Here is a 22493-nt window from a genome sequence, read left to right on the forward strand (position 1 = left end):
AAGCAGGGGCAGCAGGTGTGTGGAGGGAAGCAGGGGCAGGCAGCAGGTGTGTGGAGGGAAGCAGGGGCAGGCAGCAGGTGTGTGGAGGGAAGCAGAGGGCAGCAGGTGTGTGGAGGGAAGCAGAGGGCAGCAGGTGTGTGGAGGAAAGCAGGGGGCAGCAGGTGTTCATAAATTGATGGTAATATTGAAGGTGAGGGAGGTGGCACACACATTGTGTTTGTAGCCTGCCAGAGAGGAATCTCTGTGAAGGCTACTGTTGACAAATGTCAGAAGAGCCATGCCTGGCCTGGAGAGAAAGGTGTGCGACTGATCTTGTAGAAGTTCCCAGCTTGTGTCATAGTTGCCATGACTCTGAGAAGATTTGGAATCTTCCTGAGGGCATGGCTGAGAAATTGAATCATACAGCTGCCCTGAAGCCCAGGGCACCACCACACTTCAAAACAAACAATCCCCCCCCCCAAAAAAATCAATCATTTGAAGTAGAAATCAGGATGCCTTCTTGCTCCAGAATATCTCAGCCTGTGTCTCCAGGAGACACCTTGTCCTATGAGACCTCCACCTCATCAGAAAACTAAGAGCTGTTTCGTAATACCTTTCATCTACCAACCAGCCTGTGTTTAAGGTTCACTGAAATGTTTTGATTTTCTTTTTCATGGTACAGGTTTAGATATTACATTTGATTCTCCATCTTCTTTTCTCTTTTCATTTTTTTTCATTTTTCTTTTATTTATTTACTTTTGTATCTTTGATATGATTGACCTTGTGAAGAGACCAGATGTGAAAGGTAACACATCTGTCTGTTGGATATCTCTTCCCTTATTGATGTATGTACAGCACCCCCTGCAACCAGGAAACTGGGTCTGAAGGCTGTAGTTAGGTCTACGCAGTGACTTCCCAAACCCGCAAAGGCTTGGCTGGAATCCTACTGGTCATAGCTGCAGGCACAGGGCTCTGGAGAGATTGGCCTGTAGGCTTTGGGTCTCTCCCTGTTTGCACACACTGAGTTCTGGGTCTCAGTTCCTCCAGTCTGTGCCTTGCACCTGCCCCTCGGCAGCCCTCACCTGTTGACCTCACTTTTTGAGTTTTGCTGGACTTGGAGCTTTCCTCTTGAGATTCTACATAGTGATCTTGATCTGTTAGCATTTCTACTTTCATCTGGTTGTTCTGGAAAGTTCTCCTCAGCCATGGGAGAACACAGTCCCTCCCAAAAAGATAGGATAATTAATTCCTTTGAAATACTTGCTTCCAACTTAAAGAAACAGGCTATTTTCCCTTTTGGTAGAGTTCAGTACTTGATTTCCTCTGCCCAGGCTACAGAATGAGTTCCAGACCTGCATGAACAACCTAGGGAGACCTTGCCTCAAACTAAGACAGGGCTGGCAGCATAGCCGTGGGTGTGATCCTCAGCCGCTGGCACTACCCCATAGTCATTAGCATCAAAGTTTCTCTTACTAGTCATGGAGGAGAAGCAGTATGTAACCTCCCCTCTGGTGGTGAAACCAGTGTCATTTGACCTGAATAGCTGATTATTCTCTAGGTTCTACCTACCAACTGCTTGACAGAGTTTGCTGAGCCCATGTCTTCCCTGACACTGGGCCAGAGTCAGACTTGTTAGGGTCATTTGCCTCCTCCCGGTGAAGGAGCAGCAGTTAAGAGATAAAAGACCAGCCACGCAGGAGCTGTGGTCGCTCTGGGGGAAAGCTGAAGGGTGGGGTGCAGCTCAAGCAGAGAGGGGAGAGACAGACGAGAGGCAGTCGGCTGTTCTTCGTGTGCAGAGTGCAGGCAACCACTAGAACATTCTTTCCATCACGGGAAGCTCTTAGCAGTTCCCCACCTCACCCACCTTCTGGGTTAGTTTAGAGAAAGAACAGGTAAGCAAGCCCTCAGGTGATGCTGTCTGCTCTTCCCACAGGTGTGAATGACAGAGGTGGTGCCTTCCAGTGCCCTCAGCGAGGTCAGCCTGCGTCTCCTCTGCCACGATGACATAGACACTGTGAAGCACCTGTGTGGCGACTGGTTCCCCATTGAGTGAGTGTTGGACATTGTATCCCCAGTGGCTGGGATACTCTGAGACTGGAAGAGGCAACAATGGGTCTGGCGGGACCATAGTGGTCCGTAGTTGCTGTTTAAAGTTAGCAAACTAGGCAGTGAGCCTCGGGCCTCCATATTGGTCCACTGCTCACTTTCCTTAAAAGGCCCTGCTGAGAAATGTTACTTACAAAGATTCCCAGTGCTGCATGCAATCAGGAAATTTAGGACCAACCTCAGTATAAAAAACTGATTAGATTCATCAGGATATGTATATCTAAATGCAGCGTTGATGATGTTGTGGCATATGCCTGGAGTACTAGAACTCAGGAAATGGAAGCAGAAAAGGGTCGGGTTCAAGGCCAGCCTGAGCTACATAGTAGGTTTTAAGCCAGAGTGGACTATATGAGAAAGACCCTGTCTTTAAAAAGGGTCATTAATCATCCAGGAACAAATCTGTTAAAGTAATGTATTTACTGACACAATTCCTTCCCTCCCTTCCTCTTTCTTTTACCAAATATTAAGTGAAAGCAGACTCTAGAACAGAATCATATCATATTCCACTTTCACTTAGAAGCATGCCTAGATAAAAACCTCAGTATACTATAGAGGAAGGCAGAGGATCCTGCCCTTCGTGAGAATCATGGCCAGCACTTTAGTAAGACATGTTAACAGGAGATGACAGTAACACATTTGTTTGACCTGAGTGAAGCAGGGACTGCCCTAGAGACTATTGAACAGAGTGTTATCTACTCCTAATGGGTTGAAGCTGGAGAACACAGTGAGACCCATTTGTTTAGATTCCGCTTGGACTCTCTGTAGCACTCCCTTTCTGGGTATAGGGAGGACCCTTCTGGAATGAGGATGTCTTAGTTTATCAATTGTTGTCACCAAATCTCTGACAGAAACAACTTAAGGATGACAAAGGTTTATTTTCTACACTGTTTTAGAAGTTTCAGGCCATTGTGACAGGTGGGGGAGGGGGGACAGCTCACATTACAGTGGACAGGAAGTAAAGGAGAGTAGCGGCAGAGAAAGCTACAAGCAAGCTATTGCTCCTAAGGGCATGAAGCCCTCAGTGACCTTCTTTCTCCAAGCCGCTCCACCTAGCACGGTTCTGCAGTTGTTCCCAGTGCAGACTTGGAGTCTGTCGCTCAGAAATGTGCTGTCCTGACCTCATGGGCACTCCCAGTCTAATGAAGATTGTAGTGCTGTCAGATCTGCTGGCAGACACGTAGGACAAAAAGTTTCTTCATGGCCACCTCCTACAGAGAAAATCAGATTGGCTTTGTAGGAAAGGGGCTCTTCTGGCTTCTGTGATTCATCCTGGAGTCGAAGAATTCTAGGTGCCATGGCTGACCTTAGGGCAGAGAATGAGAAGGAAGAGGCAGGAGGCCTGAGAGGTTCGCTTCTGGACTTTCGTTGTGGGGATCATTTACCGAGACCACAGAGTGTACTGAATTAAATATTTCCAGCGTTTTGAGGTGGAGTGGATTATTAGTACCTTGGGTTCCTGTGTTTTTACTTGCCTTGTTTCTAGATTATTGTATGATACGGAAAAACAGGTTTTTTAGCGAGAAAAACAGACACAGACCTTGAAACCTGAAAGCTAAGCAGGGTCCTGAGTTGTTGGTATTTCGTGACTCCTCAACTCACTCATACTTGTTACTCCATCCCAGCGGGAAAGTAGGGGGAACCCCCCCCCCATGCATCTCTGTTGAAATATAAATTGCCAGCTTCTTAGGAATGTGGGCTAACAGTGCTTTATGAGATAAAACAAACTATCCTTCCAGTTAGTAATCCCACTACTGAAAGAATACTAGGAAATAAGAGTGTCAGTTAAGTGTAGCGATGAATGAGGCCCTGATGAGGACTGTCTGGGATTAGACAGATCCACACTGAGTTGTAACCTATACACCCCTTAAGGACCTTACTGTCAGCCTCTCCTGTCCCTTAGCCATGTGTCATGACCATGCCTGTGTTTGAAAGGTATTGTAAACTATTGTACATACCCATGAACTTTGGCTCTTCCTTGAGTCACCTTTCCTGATCTTCAGTGCTGAAGTCTCACAGAGGACCGTTTGCATGGTCAGTTCTCTCCTTCCACCGTGTGGGTCCTGGGTATTGAACTCAAGTTTTGAGGCTTGACTGCAAACACCCACACCTGCTGAGCCATTTCACCAGCCCTCACAGAATTTTTTTTTAAGATTTATGTATTTATTTATCATGTATACAGTGTTCTGCATGCCTGTGTGCCGGAAGAGGCCACCAGATCTCATTATAGGTACCTGGGAGGCACCATGTAGTTGCTGGAAATTGAACTCATGACCTCTGGAAGAATAGCTAGTGCTCTTAACCTCTGAGCCATCTCTCCAGCCCCACAGAATTCTTCATAGACCACTCAGGTCACTGAGGGCCCTAAGGTCTCAGCTCACACTGAGGCTGCCTTGTGCTGTCCCTCCAGGAACTGTCTGTGGAGACAGTTTGGTTGGAGGATTCCTCTCTTTTACATTAAAAATGATTTTTTTTTTACATCAAAAATTCCCCTTTGGATAGGTGGTTACTTTGAGAAGACAGCTATGAGGCTCCTAGAGACTAAGTGATAGGCAGGGCAGCATAAGGTCTGGTGACTCACTGGAGTGTGCTCTCTCCCTCAGGTACCCAGACTCATGGTATCGTGATATCACATCCAACAAGAAGTTCTTCTCTCTTGCTGCAACCTACAGAGGTGCCATCGTGGGAATGATAGTAGCTGAAATAAAGAATAGGACCAAAATACATAAAGAGGTATGTCTATGCCGTAGTGACTTGGCCTTTGTGGCCGCTGGAGAGGGATGCTGCAGTGGAGTCGTTGCCCACTCCGGCCTGTGTCTCAGCAGCTTGTGAGCTGAGGAGTCAGAGCAGCAAACGGCACTCGGCCAGTGGGTTATTTATATGGAGGTGAATACACGGACTTTTTCCTAAAGATTTACGTATTATTTAATTATGTGTATGCTTGTGTGACTATATAGAAGTATTTACTTGTAAAGAACAAGGAAGATCCCCCTAGAGTTAGAATCATAGGTGGTTGTGAGCTGCCCACTATTAAACTTGGGTCCTCTGCAAGGGCAGTACATGTTTTTAACTGCTGAGCTACTTCTCCAGCCCTAGTGGAATAATATGAATAATGAATATAACCTACTAGTGGGCTTAATAAAGATGGCTATTTTCAAACAGAAACAAGCAGAAATGATAGGTTGGGAATCTGCCCTGTTGCTGTGTGCCATGAAAATGCCTGGGATTTGTGCTGCTGGAATGTCACAGAAGCATCAATGATACTGTAATTTGTGGAGGGAGATGTTAGGTTTCACCTGGGGATTAGCAAAAATGTTATTTCTTTTTATCCAATTTCATAGACCACTCACAAACTTACCTCCCTCAGAACCCTCAAGAATTTGGATGACTGCTTTCAGGGCAGAGTGTAAGACCACAGCTATAAACCATGTTCTTTGTGGTTGAATTCTGTTAGGAGTCTCCTGGTAATTTTGGTCATGGCAATCGAGCAGTATTGTTTACTTAAGGAAAGGGAATCCCATCAACCAGCAAATAATTAGATTTGGCTCGAGGTTATTACTTCTTGTTTCCTTTTCTCCTTCCTGCCTGCCTCCCGTTTGTTGGTTTGTTCATTTGCTATTTGTTTGTTAATTTAGGGACGGATTTCATTGTGTACTAGCTGGCCTGAAACTCAGACCTACCTGTCTCTGCCTCTCAAGTGCTAGAGTCCAAGGTGTGTACCCCACACCCAGCTTGCTTGAGATTATTCCTTTAAAAATTCAGGAAATGAGATTGGAGCTGCAGCTCAGTGGTAGAGTGCTTGCCTCATCCAGTCGTAGTGGAAGAGGAAGAAACATTTCTTCTAGGAACCCAGACCACTAAAGGTTACCCCATTTTATAAGTAATTCTATCTTGGTACATTGTTTTGTCTAGCCCAGCTTCCTCCTGAGCCACTTCCTCACATTGCTCAGTGCTAAGATAGGGAGAAAGCAAGGGCCAGTCCCCCTTGGATCTGCTGTCTTGTTTCACTTGCCCATGCCTGTTTCCTCGTGATCCCTCCTTGGGGCTTTTTCTTAGTGATTGTCCACTTCTACCATGCACACTGCCCGAGGCTCTCTTGACTGGCATGCTTACCCTTTCCACACATATTTGGGGACCCTTCTTTTGGCTAGCTAGGGCTTCTGTTAACTAGAGCAGTGAGTTTATCCTCTCCCCCAGTTTGCTATGTCCAGGTTCACTGTAGTGTGGAGTGCTGGGCATGGCCAAGAGCAGGGCCTGGCCCAGCACATGCATAGCACATGGAGCTACTTGGTGAATGGGAAGCAGAAAGGCCAAGTCATCTGGTGTCCTTTCTGGGAAGAGAAGACCATACAAATGGCAGTGTTCCTTTTTATTAAGTGCTTGGAATAACATGAGAATCTATCTCATGGTCAGAGTCATGACTCAGGAGGTGATTGTGTCCTTAGCGTGCTCTATCACATCACAGTGTGCCACTCGCCCGGCATGGGCAGCAGAGCAGGGTGCGTAGCTGTCTTAACCTGCTCTTCATGGTCACCAGGGACAGCATGTTTCTCTTTACAAACCTTTAAAGCAGCACTTGGACCTTGGACTGGTGATATGGTTGAGCAATAAAAACCTGGCAGGCTGAGTCCCCAGCACCCATGTGGAGGGAGAGAACCAGCTCCCCCAGTTGTCCTCTGACCTCTACACGCGATGCTGCACATGCATGCTCACCCGACCCAACTTTTCACTTGCCCACTGTCGCACATCATGGCGACTGTGTCACTACTTGTTGACAACCTGTATGTGACCACTCTGGACAGTTATACTCTTGTCCTTTTGTGATAGGATCAGATGTATGACCTTATGTGTGCCAGACACACACTCTACTGTTGAGCTACACCCCCTCCCCAGGCTGTCTTGCTGTAATGCTACTAGTTCTGATGAAAAGTCCCGACCTAGTCCGCCATCCCAAACAAAGCTCCTGGGGTGCTTTCTCACTGTGGCAGCATCCGCCAACAGGGCCTACACCCTCTTGTCTCTGTGGGTCAGCGGGCTGTACTTTGTCTTCTGTGTTCTACCCCTTCCCACCTTGTGACTGCACATGCCAGGATATGAAGAGTGGACACAGAACCAGGTAGGTTCTGTTTTGAGCTTGTATATGCCGTCATGTTGCCCTGACTTTATCTCTGACTTCCCCTTTAGGATGGAGATATTCTAGCCTCCAGCTTCTCTGTGGATACACAAGTTGCATACATTCTAAGTCTGGGAGTGGTGAAAGAATTCAGAAAGCACGGCATAGGTAAGAGGCAGAAAGTTCATGGTTTGAACCACTGCTGCAGTTATTACCCCCTACCCCTGTCAGTTACTTCTGAGATCTTCAGCTCACAGAGGACCCTCAATCTCTTCCTTGTACAAATTTGGGGACAGATAATGTCCTCCCAATGTGTCTCCCCACCCCACTGGCCTTCATTGTTTTCCATCCCTCCCAGATCTGTCATGAACAGATCAGCACCAACTCCTAGGACAGCCTCAGGAGGGCACAGACCTCCCTTCCCTCGCCTATGTTGCCAGACATGGTCTTGTGTACTGGCGAGATGTTCTGTTCTGAGTAAGAACTATAAACATAAACAGAGAAACCGCACTTTCCAAACACCGTGTTACCAGAGTCTCGCCCTACTCCACCACACAGCAGTGAGTAGAAGTCCTTTGTTCTACCCAGACCTGTCTTTCTCACCCTCTGGGTTCTGGTTTATACTTTTTGTTGTCTGAAAGGTTGATAAGTGTTCTCTGTGGACCCAGAACTCCTCCAGGATGCATCTTTGGTCCACAGTGGTAGGCAGCTCATGGGAGGGGCTTGACAGTGGGAAGTGACCAGAGGCTGGTTTCAGATCTTTCAACATAACCCTCTAGACTCCTGCAGACGCCATGGCTTCATCTATGTCCTCTTAACTGCCCTGCTGTGGGAAACCTTCCTCTCCTTTCCCCAGGTTCCCTGTTACTAGAAAGTTTAAAGGATCATATTTCAACCACTGCCCAGGACCACTGCAAAGCCATCTACCTGCATGTGCTCACCACCAACAACACAGCAATAAACTTCTATGAAAACAGAGACTTTAAGCAGCATCACTATCTGCCCTACTACTACTCCATTCGAGGAGTCCTCAAAGATGGCTTTACCTATGTCCTCTACATCAATGGCGGCCACCCTCCGTGGACCATCTTATATCCTTTACTGCTGGAAGGGAACAGGAGAAGGCTTTGTTGCGGTTTCCTGGCTAGAGGGCTGGAAGAACCAGAGAGTCACTGGAACTGTGGCCACCTGGATGACAGTCACTGGCTTAGCTCACAGCCTTGTTCCTTGAGTAGCTCAGGGTATGCACAGGTCTAATGCACCTGATTGGCTGCATACGTTAGGAAAACTGGCACTCTCTTGGCAACTTCAGCCCAGCAGGAAGATTGGGTTTTAACTCTACTCCACTCAAGAAATATGGAAAGTGTCCTCTTGGGGGGGGGGGTCATCAGTAAATGAGCAGATACAAGCCCCACCATATGCAGCCTGTGATGGTGAGAAGAAAGTGAACAATGGCAGAACACATGGGTTCAGACCTTTCTCGTGGAGCTGCATGATCCAAGGTGCATTCACCCACCTCCAATTCTCTCCTCTAATGGTGTCCTTATTAGGTGGAAAGGAAACGAAATGTCCAGCACCTTGGGGTAGTAATAACCCAGAATACACTACATGTACCTGTAGTTTTGAAGAAGTGATTCATTTTAGAGGGAAGTAAAACAGGAAAGAAGTGACCCCAAGCTCCGTAGGGCCTAGCTCACATAAAGTCGGGCATGTATGGACATCCAGGGGTTGGCACTGCTGATACATCTCCTTGTTGGGGTGGGCTCTGTCCCTCTGGAGAACTAGGAACACTTGTCTTGTAGATCCTGCCCTGGTCTTTGTGATGATTGCCCTATATGCTCTACTGTACATTATTTCCCAAATCGATGGTCCACTTAATGAGCCTTTCTGGTATTTTTAACAATGCTGTCATTGATCTAACTCCAAGCAGGCTGCATGTGGGCAGGCAAGGCAGATGATGGGGGATATCGGTACCTTCCTTGACAGAACCCACAGACTACATCCAGCACCTGGGCTCAGCACTAGCCAACCTGAGTCCCTGCTCCATCCCACACAGGATCTACCGCCAGGCCCACAGCCTGCTCTGCAGCTTTCTGCCATGGTCCAGCATCTCCACCAAAGGTGGCATCGAATACAGCCGTACCATGTGATGCCATTGGGGCAGCCTCCCCCAGGCCTCTATCCTCAGCATTTTGTGGAACCTATTTTCCTGTCTGTCTGACTTCTGCTGTCTTTTGCAAGGAGCTGGTAGCCACCTGCCGGCCCATCAGCCTGCCCTAGGTGCAGGCCCGGTGCTATGCTGGCTCAGGAGCAGAGTGGATGCCTGGTCTTCAACAGGTAGGCACAGATGCCAGGACCTGGGGAGTCTAGTGCTTACAGAGACAAGAAATCTCTAGGCAGATACTGTAAGCAGTTCACTGAGGGTCCAGAAGTGGTTTGAAGAACAAGGGGCCAAAGACCTCAAACCACTCGAATTTCTTTTTACTCCCTGGACTTTGTCCATTTGCATGCACATGTGCGCGTTTGTGGAGCAGAGCTCAGCACGGGTCCTCTTCCTCAGTTACTGTCCACCTTTTGAGATTCCTGGAACTAGGGTTATAGGCAGTTGTGCCATGCAGATCCTGGTCCTTGTACCCTGGTCCTTGGAAAGAACAAATGCTCTTAAGCACTGGGCCATCTCCCCAGGACCGGAACAGATTTTTCTTTCTTTTTTTGTTAAAATGGATTCACGTGATTTAAAAATTGGGAAGGTACAGAAAGACCAAGCAGCTCCTACTGGAAACTTCGCTTTCCCTTACGAGATGCACCCAATGATGTCGATCCATGTCTGCTCCTCAGGATTTTACCCAGACTTCCACTCTTACCGCCAGGACTGTCACCAGTGCATCTGTGTGTGGCATTGTCCAACACCCTGCATAAGTTTCCTCTGCTGACAGATTGTACATGATAATATTCAGCCTGGATGCAACCATTTGGGTTGATAAGAGTTGGTCTCCCAAGCCAACAGAACAGAATTGCAGAAGTGGGAGATGGGTACTGCAGAGCCTACTCCATTGATAACACCCAAGTGTGAACTTGGCAGTGCTTGTATTTGTGTAGCATTCCGAGGAGCTTGCTGGCCACTGGTAGACTGTGGGTTGGAGAAAGGCTCATGCTTTGGTATACCTGACTCATCTAAAGCCCATAGGCCAGGTGACGTAGGTGAACATCCTGCAGTGTCTTCATGTGCCCTGCTCTCTTCCCTGCAGGCTCTCCTTCCTGCTTCTGGAAACTTCTCCTTCCTCCGGGAGCCTCTGTCCTGCCTCCATGCACTGGCACCATCCCAATGGCCTGGCAGGTGTTGGCTACATTCACTGGAAAAGGGCTTGCCAGGCCTCTTCTGCCTCCTCCATCTTCCCTTCAAAATGGATTGAACTTCGCTGTGAAGAGAATGTGGACACCTTTGACCCTGAAGACACAGGAAGCTTAGAATAAAGAGGCACAGGAAAGAGAGTACCAGGTCTTTGTATAGGAATCCCTAAAGAAGCTTAAACGGTGGAAGCAGTTGTCCATGAAAGGCTGGAGGCTGGGGAGAAGGAGTAGGGCTAGCCCTTCAAGAGAACTTACAGCTTTAAGACTCAGCCCTCGCCATAGACAGTTAGATGGACAGTCCCCTGTTCCTCAGGCCTCCCACTACCCACTTCCTACTGTCCAGAAGGGTCATCCTGCCTGGGGAATCCTGGCTTGCTCTCCATACAGCTGACCTACACTGGGGGCTGAGACAAGGACAGGTTAGCTGCTGGCTTCTGGGCTCCTTCCTTGCTCATCCTTCTAGAAGCTGAAGCTTCAAGGTCTGGCCAAATGCAGAGAAAAGGAGGCTGAGCTCTGCATTGGGCATCTCTGCTACTGTGGACCATGGGACTTGGCCTTGGGCGCAGAGGGCAATCGGTGCCTGTGGACCTTAGGCCTCCAAGGCAGAGGCTCTCCTCAGTACTGTGGATTGTACTTGCAGCATCCCTTCCCTTGCGCCCCCAAATGTTTGTTGCCAGAGCCCTGCCCAGTATTGCTGCAGTGTCACTGGGGCCCTTGTAGGGCGTCCTCACAGCCCCTCACTGCCAGACTGATTAGGAGCAGCTCTATTGACAGGCCCCATTACTGAGTGCTTCCCTCTCAGCATCTCCTGGCTTGGGGCTCTCAACCCTAGAGCCAGCCCAAGGCTGCTTGGCTTCAGAGAGGAAGGATCCTCACAAAGCAGGAAGGCCAAGGCAGGAAAAGCATTCCCCTTCCTCAACAGAACTGGCCAGCAGGTGGCTGGTGTCCTGACTGATCTTGGTTGTGTACTGAGGCTGAGCCTGTGTCCCTTCCCTTTTCAGTCAGTGGTGATCATGTGATTTTCATTTCTGCCCTGTGTGGTCAAGGAAGAACCTTCCAGAAGGTTCTGACTTGGAGATTCTTAAATCCAATTCAAAGGCCTCGACCTGTCTTTCCCTCCCTTCTGTTTTCTAATTACTGCAGTGTCCAGCCCAGTGTTGAACAAATCATAGTGTGTAGTAGTCTCATTACAAACAAATAAATCATTTCACTAGTCTCATCCTGTCTCTAATAGCTGGCTCTCCACATTTTGTGCTCTGCCTGTGAAGGCTGGGGAGCTTGCTTGCCACGGTCTTCCTGGTGGCCCAGTCATGCAGGCAGCTGTCCTGCAGAGGAGTGTAAACTTGATGAAGGCGTCTATGCTGAAAGCAACGACTGGGCTGTTTCTTAACGATCCTTAGCAGCTGTCTGTCAATTCATACCAGCAGTGTGGCTCTTAGCTTTGAGCTAGGACCTGGTTCAAGTAGAAAACTGTATAATTAATTCCCTTCTCCAACCTGTCTGTCCCCCATCTCCATCATAGCTTAGAGAAGGCTCCAAAGGTAATGCAGGTCAGTGGAGGCCTTGGCTCTGTTCCCATCCAGAATGAGTATGTCTCTGGTGGATGTTGAATGCTGTCTGGAAACAGTTTATGTGGAGGATAGTGCTGGCATTATTGGGAGGCTACAAAACATCCTCCAGGGTACAGAATGGGCCTGCAACAAAAATTTGATCCAGTCCCAAATGTTACTACCCAAGGCCATCAGCACCCATGTACCTGAAGTCTAGTCCATCCAGAAGGCCTGTCCCATGGCCATCCTGACAAGTTTCTATGGGGCCATAAATCCATCTAAACCCCTGGTGGGATCAGTGTGGGGTCCAGGCCAACATGCCTGTCTTGGTTGGTCCCCTCCTGGTTCCCTCTTTAAACCAAACCCACATTTCATCCTTTTGTCCCTGGAATGCCATGCCATGCCCTGTGTTCAGGCCCAATGAGACTTTGCCTGCTTTCTAGAGCTACCATGTTCAGCAGCCCCTCACTTACAGAGCCTCCCCAGACTCCATTACCCCAGGAAAGCTCCCTTGAAGGATGCAGGGCGGGTTTGACTGGATTGACTTGATGACAGACAAGAAGATACAGGCCTTGGCTTTTTACTGAGGGAAGACCTGAGGACTCCCTGGCTCTCAGGAACCAGATTCTCTGCTCAGCCTGGCCTCTCAGCTACACGTGGCTGACTGGAGTTTGGGCAGGCTGCAAGGGCATGGGCATGCTTCCATTTCTTCCATCCCTCTCAAGGGACTTCCTCCTCCCTCCCTCATACTTTGCCCAGACTAGCCCAGGTCTGATGCTGGGCAGCTGTGGGGGCCATCTCAGTGGGAGGGCAGCTGCTGGGACTGCACCCTTCCTCAGGAAACCTGGCCTCCGCCTCCTCCTCGGCCATCCTTCCCTTAATGTCCCCAGCCCTGGCACTTTGGATCCTTATGTCCTCTCCAAGGCCCCAGAGCGGGTTCTCTTGCACAAGGGACACATGGTCTCCTCCAAGGCTCTCCAGGACCTCTTGGGCCTGAGTCCCAAGCCCTCAGGGGGACCAGACTGGGAGGGGACACCCTTGGCTGGGTCCATGCTGGAACTGGAAGCTGAGGAAAAAGGAAAGAGAAGTCACTCAGAGGGACCCAATCTGAAACCCTACCTTGGTGTCCCTGGACCTTATAACCTTCAAGACAATTGAAGAGCTTGGTGTTACGTCCTTGAAAGAACTTTGGGGGGGGGATGTCAGTGGGTCATGAACTCTTGTAAAATAAACTGAGGGAGAGTTGCCCAAGGTCCATCAAAATACAGAACAAGGATTAGAACCCAGAACTCTTAGTCCCAGCCTTACACCCCCCATCCCAATGGGTTCCAGCTGTGGTCCAGCTGCCTACTACCACCCTGAGATTTCATAAGACTTAAGAGTACATCCCAGTGCAGAATCAGTGGGGCACACGGATAGAAAAATTCAAGATTCAGCCCCTGGAGGAAGACATTACTTTAGTGTGTCCTGGCCACAGTGTCCTTTCCTAGTTTTTGGCAAGAAGGCTGGGGAATGGAAGAGGCCCATCTGAGTTCCCTTGCGTCTTCCCCTCATGTCTCCAGTCCTTCCTTAACAGAGCTCACCTGTATTTCCCAGGCTGTCCCTGGGCAGTTGAGCTTCCAGAAGGGTTGAGCAATGGCTGTTACCTGGACCCAGGGTCCCCTGTGGCAGAGACAGGGGCCAGGCCGAGCCTTCAGGCCGTGACAGGCTGCTCCCAGCCATGAGCTGGCCTAGCCAGTGGCTTCCACATTGCCCAGCAGGCTGCATGTGGCCTGGCAGGTAGAGAGCCAAGCTCCGGAGGTGACGCAGTCGGAAGTTCTTGGGCTTGCTTGCCTGGGCACCAGGGCCCTGCTGCTGCTGGGCCCCCAGCCCTCCCTCGTAGATGTTGGGTGGTGTGTCAGGGTGGCTGGGGCGTCCTGGGGCCCAGCTCACTCCATCTGCAGGAGAGAGAGCAGGAGGGTGGTGGCCAGTGCGGCCAGCATCTGGGTAAAAAGACGCAAGTACCAGCTTCTATGGCAGATTCCACCCCAGGCTACCCAGCCTCAGATCCTGTCTATCCCCATTTTTCCTGTTTGCTTCCCTAGGGGTCTAAGAAGCCCAGGACTTTGGCACTAAGATCTCTTTCAGCACTTCCAGCCCTTTTTGTGTGTGTGTGCCCTCTACCCTAGAAAGAGTATGCTGGCGCCAATATAAGCAAAGAGGGCAAAAGAGGGCATGAGTGGCCCAGTCATACAGCCTAGATTGGGAGTTACTCCCCTCCCAAGCATGCATGTCCCTGGGATCTCCCCAGTTTAGGCCCAGGTTAGGACAGAATGGCATCTCTGCTTTTGCTTCTCCCTGCAGCCAGGCACCTTCTCTTATTCGAAGCTCGGAGAATGTACAGACCAAGGCTTCCATGGAGGGCCAGTATGGTGGGGGAGGAGTGGCCAGGCCTTGTGTGCAGCAGGGCCTGCTCTCCCCTGCCTAGGGGCTGGGTCTGCAGGTCTCCCATGGCAACTGGCTCTTATGATGTCACAGTAAAGACTAGTCTTCTTGGCCCCCTTAGTTTGGGAGAGAATGGTGTTAGGTCAGGGGCAGGGTGGGAGGAGGGCGGGGGGATGGGTTAGAAACTTAGGGTAAATCCACTGCTCCTCAATTTCAAAGGAAGACACATTAAAAAAATTAACTTTGGAATGCTGAAAAATCATTCTGTGGGGTGACCTTTGGGGAGCTTCAGCTTCCTCTTCTGTCATTCAGAGAAAGAGGATTTAGGATACAAACCTGGAGAGATCTGAATCGCACTGAAAAGGTGGTTCCTGGTGACCCTTGTCCAGTTGTTCATCTTCTCACGAGTTGTTAGTGTGTAGATAATGCCATTTTCCCCCTAAGCATGTGAACAAACTGGAACTCTTGCCTTGGTGGTGGAAATATAAAACTACAACTAAATTTGGAATCAACTCAGTCACAAAACCGTAACGTTTCGTTCTCTGTTTTGGTTTATGAACCACTGTTTTTGTATATAGATAATAGTGGAGTTTCATTTATTTGCTGTAGATTTCTCATTGTTCCAAAGCCATTTGTCGCAGACTATTCTCTTTGTCCAAGTGCACTGTCGCCTATGTTGGCCCTATTCCACATCTAAGTCCTCAAGCATCTTACTCCTGATCTCCACCACAATGTCCCGGTCAATGGCACCTTTACATTCTCCGCTTCCCCATCTCGGGGCTTTGCCTTCCTCTTCTTCCACCCTTCTTGGCCCAGCTCATCTCTTCTTTCCCCTGTCCTTTATCGCGGTTGCCCCCAACTTGTAGCAGCCACCAGGGAGGATTCCCTGCAGAGCTCCGCACTGGGGCGTGATACATCAGCACTACTACTCCGACCTCAGAATTAACCAGTTTCCAGGACAACCCCTGGATCATGGGTCTGGAAACTGATTTTCGGCACGTAGTGAAGACTGACAAGCAGTACGTACACGAAATCCTTCCGGGTGCAGTTCTCGAATTCTGCCGAGGGTAGCGTACCTTCGTTCCTGTTATTCTGTGGCCACTTTTATGCGTCTTTGACTGTGCGGTTTAGCTGTTTTTAACAAATACGAAGGAGACTCGGTCACATAAAGTGATGGTGTTCTCTATAGAAGTGAGGCAATGGGAGCCACAAAAGTCCCGGAACCAAAACTGCTTGATGAACGGTGAGAAGCACCGCCTGCTGGTCTGTGTCGTGCGCGTGCGCGCATTACACCGCTTCGCTTCCAGTCTTGTTTGGCCCTGACCGCACGCTGTCCAAGTGCCCTGCGGGTTGCTATAGAGACCGGCGAGCGCTGGGCCTGCGAACTCCAAAGAGTCGAGCATCGTTCCCCGGTGGACTTTTGCAGACCAAACCGCCATGTCTTTCCGCGACCTCCGCAGTAAGGCTGCACCCGGCTTGCCCGTGGGCTTCCCAGAAACTCGGAGCTCCCCTGCTAGACCCCTGTCTGAGCCGTAGGCCCCAGACTAGCCAGGGCCTGACGGAACTCTGCTGCACCCTTGCAAAGTTCTGCCCGTCACTGGCCGCGAGTGGCTAGAACACTTGGAATGTGTTTCGAGCGGCTGAAGAACTGAATGTGTTTAACTTTTACCTCATTTTATCTCAGTTTGTCACAGACACATTCGCAGCCGCATTAGAAAGGTCATGGGAAATGGAGACTTTTTTTCTGTGTTAGAGTTTGTAGAAAGAAACAATAAAGTCAGGGAGGTGACTGGATGGATGGCTATTTCTGCTAGTTTTTTGTTGTTTTGTTTTATCGTCGTTGATTGTTATTAATTTTTGAGATTTTTTTTTTAAACAATCTGTCACATACTGTCCTTTTGGGGCATTATGTTGTTTATTCCTAGTCAATTCCTGTGCCCTGAGTCCAGAGGTGAGGAAACAGGCAGCAACAGGTCAAAGTAATTTGGGCAAGAAAAGGCTAGAACGAGCGGCTTAGGCGTTTTGCATCCAGGTTGTCAGATTGCCAAACACTGAGAAGAGAACTTTGCCCGAGAGTGGGGAAGTGGGGTGTCTAGATTAGTCCCTGCTCTTCGGAGACCGTTTGTTATGGGTCAGGCTGTTGCAGTTCACCCCTTTTGTTTCTGTATCTAATTGCAAGTAGTTTAACTTCTCGTGGTTCGCACAGCTGGAGAGAGTGGCAGGACTGTGTGACCCAAAAGCTTGCCTCCCTCGTGGCGGAGTAGCAGCTATTAGGATCAACCTCGAGTGTCATGTCTTCCAGGGTCTGACGGTGTTCCAGACAGTGTCATGATGGCGGTCCCACGTAGTTTTTGATGAGGCCAGCACTTTGCTAGGGTCCTTGAAAAGCGATGTATTGAAAAGAGTATTCCAGAAGAGTGTTTCAGAATGTTTACCTTAAATAAACACTGTATAGCTGTGTAATGGAGACTCTGCCCCCATCCAACAGTGGAGAAATGCTAGCTTCCCCTTAGCAGGAGGAAGTGTTTGGATGAAGCCTGACTGGAGGAGAGACTGCTACTTCTTCACCACCATCTTTCTCTTCCACCATCTGGTGCAGTCCACCCTGCTTTATCGTACAGGTAGCTTATTTGGAATTGTCAACAGGACGTTTTGAATAGCTGTCTTCAGGAAACATGCCTAGACATCGCACCGCCAGGAAACTGTTCACCAGCTCAGCGTATTGTGGGAACTCAATATGAGATGTTGTTGTGTTCCTTTTGATTTACCGAGACAGGGTTCTCTGTGTAACAAAAACTCTCACTGACTAGAACTTACTTTGTAAATCAGGTTAGCTTCGAACCCACAAAGATCCACCTGGCTCTGGTTGTGTTCTTTTCTTTTCAAGACGGTTTCTCTGTGTTGCCCCAGCTGTCCTGGAGCTCACTCTGCAGACCAGGCTGGCTTTGAATTCACAGAGATCCCCCTGTCCTTGCCTTCTGAGTGCTGGGATTAAAGTCGTGCGCCACCACCCGGCAGCTGTGTTCATTTCTAAATCCCACTTTCTTTTCCTTTTCTTTTCTTTTTTTTTTTTTTTTTTTTTTTTTTGGTTTTTCAAGACAGGGTTTCTCTGTGGCTTTGGAGCCTGTCCTGGAACTAGCTCTTGTAGACCAAGCTGGCCTCGAACTCACAAAGATTCACCTGCCTCTGCCTCCAGAGTGCTGGGATTAAAGGCATGCGCCACCACCACCTGGCTTTTGTTTGTTTTCTTCTACTTTCTTTCAAGCAGTGTAGCTTTTTTAGGTGCTTCCAACTTACACTGTTTACTAATATGTTTTTACAGTAAATATAAATACTGAAGACAGTTCAACCATTTTCTTAAAATTTCTGTGAATTGAGGTAACTGATTTTTGAAATTTATGTCATCAAAATACTATAGGATCACTGAAAAGAACGTATGATTTTGAACAATTTTTTTCTCATGATGTCTTATGAGGCTAGGTAGTTTTTATTTAGTTGTTTGTTTGTTTTTAATTAATTAATTAATTTTATTTCTTTTTACATACCAATCCCAGTTCCCCCTCCCTCTTCTTCTCCCGCTTCCCTTCGCCCCACTCCTCATCTGCTCCTCAAGAGGGTAAGTCCTTCCCTGGGAAGTCAACTAAGTCTGTCCATCAACTCCTTGAGGCAGAACCAAGGTTCTCCTCGTTCCCCTCCCCGGAGCCTAGGCTGAACAAGGTTTCTTTCTATAGAGAATGGGCTCCACAAAGTCAGTTTATACATAGAGTAGCGCCTCGTCCCACTGCCTGTGGCCCCATATACTGTCCAAACCACACCGTTGTCACCTGTATTCAGGGGTCCTAATTCAGGCCTATACAGGTTCCCCAGCTGTCAGTCCAGAGAAGTGAGCTCCCACTAGCTCAGGCCAGCTCATTCTGTGTATTTCCCCATCATGGTCTTGACCCCTTTGCTCATATTCTCCCTCCTCCCTCTCTTTGTTTGTGCTCCGGGAGCTCCGCCCAGTGGTTAGCTGTGGATCTCTGCATCCGCTTCCATCTGTTTCTTGAAGAGGGTTCTAGCTTCTCTTATGGACTATATAGGCTGGTTATCCTTTGATTTATATCTGGTATCCACTTATTAGTGAGTACAAATTATATTTGTCTTTCTGGGTCTGGGTTACCTCACTCAGGGTGTTTTTTCCTAATTCCGTCCATTTGCCTGCAAATTTAAAGATGTCATTGTTTTTTACTGCTATGTAGTACTCCATTGGGTGAATGTGCCACATTTTCTTTATCCATCCTTTGGTTGAGGGGCATCTAGGTTGTTTACAGGTTTTAGCTGTTATGAATAATGCTGCTATGGGCATAGTTGAGCAAATGCCCTTGTGGTGTGAGTGTGCCTCCTTTGGGTAAATGCCCAAAAGTAGTATTGCTGGATCATGAGGTAGATCGATTCTTAATTTTCTGAGAATTCGCCATACTGATTTCTACAGTGTCTGTATAAGCTTGCACTCCCACCAGCAATGCAGAAGTGTTCCTCTTACTCCACATCCTCTCCAGCATAAGCTGTCAATAGTGTTTTTTATCTTCGCCTTTTTGATCAGTGTAAGATGGTATTTCCGAGTTGTTTTGATTTGCATTTTCCTGATGGCTGAGGATGTTGAACATTTCCTTAAGTGTCTTTCAGCCATTTGAGATTCTTCTGTTGAGAATTCTCTGTTTAGATCTATACCCCATTTTTGAATTGGATTCTTGAGTTCTTTGTGTATTTTGGAGATCAGTCCTCTATCAGATGGGGTTAGTGAAGATCTTTTCCCATTCTGTAGGCTGCCATTTTGTCTTGTTGACTGTATACTTTGCTTTACAGAAGCTTCTAAGTTTCAGGAGGTCCCATTTATTAATTGTTGGTCTCAGTGTCTGTGCCGCTGGGGTTATATTCAGGAAGTGGTCTCCCATGCCCCATGCATTCAAGGTTACTTCCCACTTTCTCTTCAGTGAGGGTCAGTGTGGATGGATTTATGTTGAGGTCTTTGATCCATTTGGATAGTTTTTATTTGGGGTAGTAAAAAGGCAGATAACAAAAAGAAATGAAAGCCTCAACTAATCCCTAGAACCCGTTTTCCTGAAGAAAGTCTACTCCATTGAACTTAGGTGTTTTCCAGGTGATGCTTAGGTACTGTCAGTTGTGTCTCCCTGCCTGTCTTCTCACAGAGTTGATGGACTGGGCCCCTCAGGCTGCCAGTAAGGTGGGGAGAACCAGTAAGAAGGGGAAGCAGAGACAATGAGATTAACTGCTTTCCAAAGTGGCGCCGTCTGACAAGGACTGATGGAATTGTGTTTTATATTGGACAGATTTCACAGAGATGATGAGAGCCCTGGGGTACCCACGACATATCTCTATGGAGAATTTCCGCTCTCCCAACTTTGGACTTGTCTCTGAAGTCCTCCTGTGGCTTGTGAAAAGGTGAGGGTACACCTTATTCATGTCTTAGCATGAATAGTGCTTTGTTTGTTGGCTAATTGGGAACAGGGAACCGTCATGATACAAAAGGAAGAGTATAGTGCAATCCATGCAGGAGGGACTGAGTTGTAATTTGTGAAAAGTCATCAGAGCTGCCAGGCATGATACTGCAAGTATATATCTGTGAGTTCGGGGTCAGCCTGGGCTACATATCAAGTTCCAGGCCAGCCAGGGATACATAGTGAGAAACACTCTCTCAAATTTTAAAAATTGAAAGAAAGAAATCACCAGAGTTTACAGAACATGGAGGGTGGGATTATCCTTATTGGAGTGCTGGCATGGGCTGCTCTTCAGCCTCACCACAATGGCAGGGACTTTCTACACTCAGGATATACTGCATTAAAAATACTGCAGGTGTGGCTGGAGAACCGGCTCAGACGTTAAGAGCTTGTACTGGTCTTGCAGGGGACCTGAGTTTGATTCTCAGCATGCACGTTGTTTTGGAGTTTTTTGTTTTTCAAGACAGGGTTTCGCTGTAGCTTTGGAGCCTATCCTGGAACTAGCTCTTGTAGACCAGGCTAGCCTCAAACTCACAGAGATCCGCCTGCCTCTGCCTCCTGAGTGCTGGGATTAAAGGCATCAGCCACCACCGCCTAGCCTTGTTAGCAGTCACGTAGGATGACTCACACTGTGTATAACTCCAGCTCTGGGAGGACCTCACAACCTCTGACGTCAGTGAGCACTGGTAGTAATGTGCACATGCTTACACACAGACCCACACACACATAATTACAAATACAATACTAAAAATATAAAGCAATAAATACTATAGACTTTTCATTGTGTTAAAAGTCTTATGTGATAAGGATTGGCAACATTTTGTGTTAAGAATCAGAGGGTAAATATTGTATATGTTGTTACACATAAAATTTAGTCTACATGAGATGCCTGTTGAATATTTTGGAGTTACAGGCAGTTGTAAGCCACCTGACATTGGTGCTAGGAACTAAGGGCAGGTCCTCTGGAAGAACAATATATGCTCTTTTTGTTGTTGTTGTTGTTATTTTTGTTTTTGTTTTTTCGAGACAGGGTTTCTCAGTCCTAGTTTCTAGACCACTGGCCACCTCACCAGCCCCTCTTCTTTGCTTTTAAAATGTAAAAGCTATTGTTATCTCTCAGACTATACAACTACAGCTGAGAGTCACAAATCTTCTGAGCCCTGGTGAATTAGCAGTAAATAAGTAATTTCAACAACCCTGCCACTTCTAGAGTGAACTGTTTAGCCCTTGTGTCTGTCTTAGGCAAAGGGCTATTAGCCCGAGTCAAAATCTTGGTTATTTCATAAAAGTTGGAAGTTCGAGATAGACTTAGTTTGTAATCTGAGTCCCATATTTGTTTGTTTACTTATTCATTATTACTTTATTATTGTAGACTTAGTTTGTAATCTGAGTCCCATATTTGTTTGTTTACTTATTCATTATTACTTTATTATTGTATCTTATTACTTTATTTATCTTTATTGCTTTATTTTTTACTTGTCTCCACACTCGTATCATGGCACACATGTATGGGTGTGGAGATCAGAGGACAAGGCTGTTGAGCTGATTCTCTCCTTCCATCTTTATACAGGTTCTGGGGTTAGAACTCAGGTTTCTAGGCTTACACAGCAAACTCCTTTACCTGCTAAGTATGTGTGAATCCACCTATGTATATGGGTTTATGCTAGCCACCACATGCATGTGGAGGTTAGAGAACTAGTTGGTTCTCCTCTTACACTATGTAAGCCCTGGAGAGTGAACTCTGATTGCTAGGCTTGGTAGTAGCCCTGTTTACCCACTGAGCCATCTGTGGTCTGCCAGTTAAATCTCATTCTTGAGTTGGAATTTGCTCCTTGAGTATTTTGTTTGCTCTTGAAGTTTTTGCTTAATCACATTGCCTTGGTTGGGGCTTTGGTTGGAGCCTGGAAAACCTCATGTTAGCAATAATCATCTGCCTTCTCTTTAATGGGCCTTTTTTGCTTTGTTTGTTTAGTGGCTTTGTTATATTTTAGTTAGGGTTTCATTGTATAAGCCTGGCTGATCTGGACCTCACTGAGATCTACCTGCCTCTGCCTCTTGAGTGCTAGATTGTAAGTGTGCACCACCACACCTAACTTTAAGGACTTTATATTGGATTGGCTCTTGCTTGTTTTTTCTGACAGATATGAGCCACAGACCGACATCCCTTCTGACATTGAGACCGAACAAGACCGAGTTTTCTTCATTAAAGCAATTGCCCAGTTCATGGTTAGTTCACAGTCATTTTATAGAATTATCAAATAAATTAGAAGATAAATTTTATTTGGTACTGTTTTTTGAATTGAGTATCGTGTTTACTTTCTAAAACCATCCCATTGCCAAGTTTCTGTGGAACCATTTCACCAAAGTGTGTGTGTGTTTCTGTGTTTTTTGACTCATTGCTTATATGGTTTTATTTTGGGTTTTTGTTTTGGTGTGTGTGTGTGTGTGTGTGTGTGTGTGTGTGTGTGTGTGTGT

General features: G+C 47.5%; 3 protein-coding genes across 9 annotated transcripts in view; 2 read left to right on the forward strand and 1 right to left on the reverse strand.

The window, feature by feature from the left end:
* The window catches only part of Naa60 (N(alpha)-acetyltransferase 60, NatF catalytic subunit), a 20709-nt gene extending 8946 nt beyond the window's left edge, over positions 1-11763 (forward strand). For all 3 annotated transcript variants that reach the window (XM_013347373.2, XM_013347375.2, XM_013347374.2), the window contains 6 exons: positions 1913-2028; positions 4686-4815; positions 7267-7363; positions 8052-8286; positions 9189-9532; positions 10444-11763. In XM_013347373.2, coding sequence (XP_013202827.1) covers positions 1919-2028; positions 4686-4815; positions 7267-7363; positions 8052-8286; positions 9189-9345 — 729 coding nt within the window. In that variant the 5' untranslated portion in view covers positions 1913-1918 and the 3' untranslated portion in view covers positions 9346-9532; positions 10444-11763. The remainder of the gene's footprint in view (positions 1-1912; positions 2029-4685; positions 4816-7266; positions 7364-8051; positions 8287-9188; positions 9533-10443) is intronic.
* Positions 11764-11854: 91 nt separating this feature from the next.
* On the reverse strand, positions 11855-15761 carry C7H16orf90 (chromosome 7 C16orf90 homolog). The gene is made up of 3 exons (XM_013347144.2): positions 14857-15761; positions 13680-14033; positions 11855-13162 (listed from the first exon to the last, which is right to left on the reverse strand). Exons 1-3 carry the CDS (start codon positions 14915-14917, stop codon positions 13005-13007), a joined length of 573 nt encoding a protein of 190 aa, XP_013202598.1. The 5' UTR covers positions 14918-15761; the 3' UTR covers positions 11855-13004.
* Positions 15762-15866: 105 nt separating this feature from the next.
* The window catches only part of Cluap1 (clusterin associated protein 1), a 33325-nt gene continuing 26698 nt past the window's right edge, over positions 15867-22493 (forward strand). Inside the window, exons 1-3 of one of the 5 annotated variants that reach the window (XM_005349235.3) lie at positions 15867-15979; positions 19851-19962; positions 22160-22244. In XM_005349235.3, the coding sequence (XP_005349292.1) occupies positions 15958-15979; positions 19851-19962; positions 22160-22244 (219 nt within the window). In that variant the 5' untranslated portion in view covers positions 15867-15957. Of the gene's footprint in view, positions 15980-16808; positions 17142-19850; positions 19963-22159; positions 22245-22493 lie in introns of those variants that run through there. The other 4 variants (XM_005349236.2, XM_026780968.1, XM_026780966.1 and 1 more) reach the window with 4 other exon arrangements.

Source organism: Microtus ochrogaster, chromosome 7 (genome assembly GCF_000317375.1).
Source record: "Microtus ochrogaster isolate Prairie Vole_2 chromosome 7, MicOch1.0, whole genome shotgun sequence".
Lineage (NCBI taxonomy): Eukaryota > Metazoa > Chordata > Mammalia > Rodentia > Cricetidae > Microtus > Microtus ochrogaster.

Coding starts and splice junctions, on each gene's coding strand:
- C7H16orf90 (XM_013347144.2), bottom strand. CDS start 14,917: ATGAACAACTGGACAAGGGTCACCAGGAACCACCTTTTCAGTGCGATT. Junction 14,034..14,856: donor TGCGATTCAGATCTCTCCAG/GTTTGTATCCTA, acceptor TCTCTCCTGCAG/ATGGAGTGAGCTGGGCCCCA. Junction 13,163..13,679: donor GGACAGCCTGGGAAATACAG/GTGAGCTCTGTT, acceptor CTTTTTCCTCAG/CTTCCAGTTCCAGCATGGAC.